The sequence below is a fragment of the Cydia pomonella genome, chromosome 18, assembly GCF_033807575.1.
Source record: "Cydia pomonella isolate Wapato2018A chromosome 18, ilCydPomo1, whole genome shotgun sequence".
NCBI classification, from domain to species: domain Eukaryota; kingdom Metazoa; phylum Arthropoda; class Insecta; order Lepidoptera; family Tortricidae; genus Cydia; species Cydia pomonella.
The window spans coordinates 11496023-11501816 of record NC_084720.1 but is presented as its reverse complement, the minus strand read 5'-3'; the positions used below and the strand labels follow the sequence as shown (position 1 = coordinate 11501816).

At 33.6% G+C, this 5794-nt stretch overlaps 1 protein-coding gene across 1 annotated transcript; it reads left to right on the top strand.

The window, feature by feature from the left end:
* Positions 1 to 107: 107 nt before the first annotated feature.
* LOC133527740 (uncharacterized) lies at positions 108 to 5658 on the top strand. The gene is made up of 7 exons (XM_061864889.1): positions 108 to 510; positions 598 to 781; positions 853 to 1040; positions 1121 to 1324; positions 1401 to 1688; positions 2148 to 2349; positions 2519 to 5658. The coding sequence occupies exons 1-7, from the start codon at positions 375 to 377 to the stop codon at positions 4677 to 4679; spliced, it is 3363 nt and encodes a 1120-aa protein (XP_061720873.1). The 5' UTR covers positions 108 to 374; the 3' UTR covers positions 4680 to 5658.
* The last annotated feature ends 136 nt before the right edge of the window (positions 5659 to 5794 follow it).

The window sequence follows — 5794 nt, the reverse complement described above, 5'->3', positions numbered from 1 at the left end:
AGTATCTGAGGTTAGGTTGAATTGACAACTTGCTTGACACTTCACGGTTTGTTGTTGACTAGTGAGGGACGACAAAGAGTAAAGTAAAATATCGTGTACAAAGACTGAATTTTGAACAATCGATTGCTTGCAACCGATTTGATATCGGCCAACACATTTATGATAAAAAATCTACACCAATCACTCAATTCATTTGCCTGAATGAATGAATGAAAAGAACAAAATCAGCGTGCAGGGACCTGCGCCCGCGCCGCCCTACCGCAACAACCGCTTGCTATCCTGTGCCATCCCATCCCACTACCTGGATTTGTGCCTTGGGGTTATTTTATAACTGAAATTAAGTATTTTTATTGACTGTAAATGATATCCGTAAGATGGCCGAGGTTTGTAGGCTCGGCAGTTATAATTTACAAAGAAAAACTATTAACGACCACGAAGAAAACGTTTGTTTATTAAATGTTTTGTGTGTGTTTATATCGTTGGTAACCATACTTGCTGATTTGACTACAGGTGCGTAGACAACACTTGTTCACGAACAGTTTTTAAATTAAATCGGTTAAGTATAATAATAATTATAAAACTGAATTTTATTTTCAGATGTATTAGTATTCATTGAATATTGCAAAAGTGGATATCCATACTGGGCACTGACAACTTCGATTTTTATTGTTGCGCCTAATATTATGATAAACGTTTTTTCATTAAGATGGTTTGTCATTGATCAAAAGTCCCAAATAAGACATTGGATCACTCATGGATTTCTAGTGGGATTGTTAGAAAGGTAAATAAGCAATAAAATATTTTTCAACGATATTTGAATAGGTACAATATCTCACAAGTTGTATGTTTCAGGTACATTATTTTCATGCACAAAGTGCTTGAATGCAAAAATGTGGAATCAATAAAAGCACTAAAGCTATTTACTCAAATAAATGATCTCATTTTATTGCATTTCTTATATGTTTTCATCGGAACTATTCCACAAATTATTTTACAAGTTTATGGAATTGTTACATTAAATGAAAACTATCATACAAAAGGTAAATATTTTGTATTTTAAATGGTTATAATAGCATTTAATATTTTTTTTGTAATTAAAACGTAATTTATGACTTTTCAGCATTTGCCCTTTGTGCTTCGATTGCATCAGTGGTATGGGGATGCGCGAATTACATTTACGGCCTTTCATGGTTTGGCAGTGAGAAATTCCAATGGAATGCATTTTTACTGAAACTTGTTTGGCATTTTGGGATGCTTATCAGTCGGATTGCCGGTATTATATTATTTACCATTATTTTTGGTATATGGACATTAGTGCCTTTAGGTATGTTTTATTTTATTACTTTATTTTATGGATTTAAACCTTAACCATTACTAATATAACCATTCTTAATTTTTAGGCCTTCACTGGTCTGCAATGACCTTTTGGATTGTAACACAAAAAACTACGTTTTGTCCCAATAAACTAGAGGAAACATTCTACAATGTCATAATGGGGCTTGTATATTGTTTCTGTTATATTAATTTACGAGAGGGGCATACGAGATATCGCCTGATGATGTTCTACACCTTAATGGTGACACAAAATTTCGGAAGTTTATTTTTGTATGTGATATCTGACTTAGAAAGGCAAAAGAAACCCTGGTCTATTGCAACTTCAACATGTGTGATTGTGGGTACTATAATAGGTAAGATAAAATTGTACTATATTATTCTTCGGAATCACATCTTTTTTCAAATTTAAGATATATCCATTTTAATTAACCAAAATTGTATGAAAAAATAAATTTTATAAATTTCACGAGTATACATATATAATTCTCCTCATCGTTTTCGATGATGACTACCCTAAGTAAACATTATGGACGTTGTCTAGCGTGAGCCCTAATGTGGATAGCCAGACCAAACTTGCTCTTAAATACTCTATTGCACGCGTGACAATAAAGTTGGCCAGCTGCGTTGAACGTGTACACGTAGAAGGGCTTAGGTCTCTCTTTCCTTAACTGGTGTTTTCACGAGTAAATATGGACGAGAGAATTAAAAAATAAATAACCTAGAAAAATCTTAATTATAACACTATGCGCAGAAATCTTCACGCATTAGTCACAGATTTATTATTATTATAAATTAACTGGTTTTGTTTTCAGGAATGTGCGCTATGATATTCTATTATAGATATTATCATTCTAAGGGACCTATACCATGGAAAAATGACAGCAACGATATTGAATTAAATAACAAAGTTCCAACAGCTACAGAAAATAAAAGAAATAATAACAAAAGTTTAAATTATGTTAGGTCCTTCAAAAGCACTCAAAAGATAAAAGTTACTGAAGAAACTTCAGAAAGGTACAAACATGTATATTTTTTCTAATCTAACTAAAATAATGATACCTACTAATTCACAGACTCAAGAAATTCACTTTCTTATTCGTATTTTCTTATGGGAGGGGGACATAAGTATGATACGTGATTATTACTTGTATTTGTGTCGTAATAAGGATCTTTAATTTTTCAGGAAGAATTGTGCTCAAGTACAACCAAGTGACATTGACAGTGCTGACAAAAAGTTCCTACTAGACCATTGGATTGCTAGGTCCGGAACTCCAACCTTTACATCAGCTCCAGTTGGTGATAATAGCATAGATGTTTCTAGCATAGAATTTCATACAGTGGAAAACACTCCTCAAACAGTTAGCAAAGAAGACAAAAACTTATACGAAAGGGGTAGGATGAAAACCTTAGTTAAAAAAGGCAAAGGAGCCCAAGTGTTGGATCTAACTGAGTTGACATCAAAGATATCTGCTTTTGAAAATATAGAAAGCTCTATAGATATTATCACTGCAAGTAACCTTAATTTACAAAAACGTCGTGGAATTTGTTCATCTGATGAATTAAGAGATGATTTAACAAATGAAAATTTGGATGTTTGTGAAATGGTTAATGGAGATTTTATAAAAACCTCTAAACCACAACATGGGTCTGAATTTAGTCATGATACTGATGGTTCCAATAAGAAGACATCCTCTGATTCAATAGACATGGATTTAGATTTAAGTTTCAGTGACATTAATAGTTCAGATATAAACACTTTTAACGAAAATATCGTTCAAAAGTTGTGCTTAAGTGCTTTGAGGAATATAAAAGTTGGCAACCAAGATGCTGATATTGAAAATATACAAAGGATTGCTTTAGATATTTTAAAAGAAATGTATACCCGAAAAGGTAAAAACAACAAAGTTATGAGCTGTGAGTCATTTCCTTCAAAACAACGTGATTTAGATACACCAACTGAAATATTATCAGTCCATGATTATGAAAATATATGTGCCGTTAATATAGCACGTGAAGCGTGGGGCCTAAGATCATGGAATGGATATTCAGATATAGAAAATTGGCTTCACGACGGGAGTGTATTTAGAGATAGAAGACGTGATACATTAACTTCTGGAAGTTCCGAAATCAGTAGTTGTATATCTCAAGATTTAAAAACAGCAATTTTAGCAGCGCCGCCTTTCCCGAAAAAAGCTCCTACCTACTCCAATGTCTTCGTCAAGTTTGATCCATGTAACCAAGAAGAATACGTTGATTCGATCCTTTGCCAAACTAACGATGACACTTTTCTTGCCAAACCATGTATGGTTGACACCGGGAAAGATTATTTAGAACCAATTTTGGAAGAATTAGATGATTTAGGTGATTTAGATCCATCAAGTAAAAAGAGGCTTAATTCAGAAAGTTCCTTAGTAGCGACTATAGATGAAATACGAAAAGCGACAATTGCCAATTCGCCAAGAAATCTATATCACAATCGGAAAGATCTACATTGGTACTCTCCCGAAGAGGATGACTCTTGTAAAATGGAATGTAATCTTAAAAAAGCGTTGTGGAAAGAACCATCAAAGTTCGATTCAAGTAACATAATGGAATCTCTACCAGAAAAAGAAAATATTCTCAATGTTTTTCATGAATCCAAATTTGATTCACATAAAAAAGGATCCAATTGTACCATGACATCATCTTCTAATACTTCTTCTCTAGAAATGTGTGTTAATGGTCGGAAAAATGCTAGGATCCGACAAAAAACAAATGTGAGCAATCTTAAAACACAGTACAAAAGGAATTCCATAAAACCTGATCAAACCCTTCAAGATTTGTCAAATAAGGACATTGACTTGCTATGGCAACTGGTTACGGATAATTCCATGCCACTTAGTTCTACTGAAGACCTAGCTTCTGGAAGATTAACATCTTCATTACAATCACTCATACAAAAAGACACCACCACATCAAATGCAGAATTACCACCTTCTAAAATGATGAACATGAAAAAAAACTTAAGAAGTAAACCCAGACGTAAATTTTCAATTCTTAGAGAAAAGTTTGAACCTAAATTAAACATACATTCTGACGAAGAATCTTTATTCCATTCTTCAGAAAAAATATCTGCGTCAGCCGAATCAGTTGTAGTTAGAAATAAACTTGACACTAGCAACGAAAACATCGAAAGTATACCAGAAGATAAAAAAAATAATGTGGCATCTACAGAAGCTAATAATTCAGAACCATTTAGATCTGATTTGATAATGTCGAGAACTATGAAGGAAAAAAGATCTTTGTTTATGAAGCAAGTTCTGAGCCCACCTAAATTTAATACAAAGTTAAAACATAAGGTTTAATCAAGCGAAATGGCAAATTTTACATTTTAAGTTCTTGTAAATATTTAATTATTATTCGGTGTAACAACAGATTGAAGTCATTTATAACACAGATCTCATCTTGGATGTAGTCAATTTATTTCAATTGCATTATGTTCATAAAATTTAACTATAAGCCCGCTTCAGGCTTGTGTGTGTGTGTGAAACAAGAAGGCGATGATAGTATATATCGCAATCTCGCAAGATAAAAAAAGACCGACAAAGTGTGAGTCGTTTCAACTGTCTAACTATCATGGTTCATGAGATACAGCCTGGTTATAGACGGACGGACAGCGAAGTCTTAGTAATAGGGTCCCGTTTTACCTTTTGGGTACGGAATCAACAAAAGTCAAGGAACATAACGTGTTATACGGGGAAAGTAATTTACAGGTCGCTTCGGCTCCACACATGCTTCTGAAAGCTTCACGATTTAAATGTGGGCTGGGCTCCTGTTTCATAAATACGATTGTCACATTTTCAGTGCGCTGTTCCTGCTTTAGATTAGAACCGCTTACATGCGAGTTGAACTCTAGGATAATTGGCCTATCTACATACCTGTTAGACCCCAGTAGTAGCAAATGGGACTAAAAAGCTCCACCTTTGGTCTCATTAAATGAATGATTACAATTAAAGAGGTAGATCGTATTTTATGTATAACTGGTAGCTGCACATGAAATTTTCTAAATGTTCGGATGGAACTGCCTCACACAGGTAGAGTATAGTAGGGTGGTCTTATTTCATCAAATTTAATTGTTTCAACGGGACAACAGCTGAATGTAGTCTCTGGGACTAAAAATCAATGGTGTATCGTGTAATAATTATTTATAAAAGTGATTCAAAAAGACAAAACTTACAACTGTGATTTGTGTGCCTTCTTTTAAAATTTCAGCCAGTATTACTTTTTTAACTCATAAATAATGTACGTACTGATTTTTTTAATTACATTTTTATTTTGAAACAAGTATTTTTATTGTCTATTTGTATATTCACACTCCGCTCCGTAGCCCTCTTTCTATTTTCACCTATCTTCCAATTTAGCTACACAACATGACCGCTTGTAGGAATAGGTATATCGGGATAATTATTTTTAAGAAAAG

Bases quoted from the DNA above. Each gene is read 5' to 3' on its own strand.
- LOC133527740 (XM_061864889.1), top strand. From the start codon at position 375: ATGGCCGAGGTTTGTAGGCTCGGCAGTTATAATTTACAAAGAAAAACT. The intron at 511-597 runs GTGCGTAGACAA...TTTTATTTTCAG, and splicing joins ACTTGCTGATTTGACTACAG to ATGTATTAGTATTCATTGAA. The intron at 2,350-2,518 runs GTACAAACATGT...TTAATTTTTCAG, and splicing joins ACTGAAGAAACTTCAGAAAG to GAAGAATTGTGCTCAAGTAC.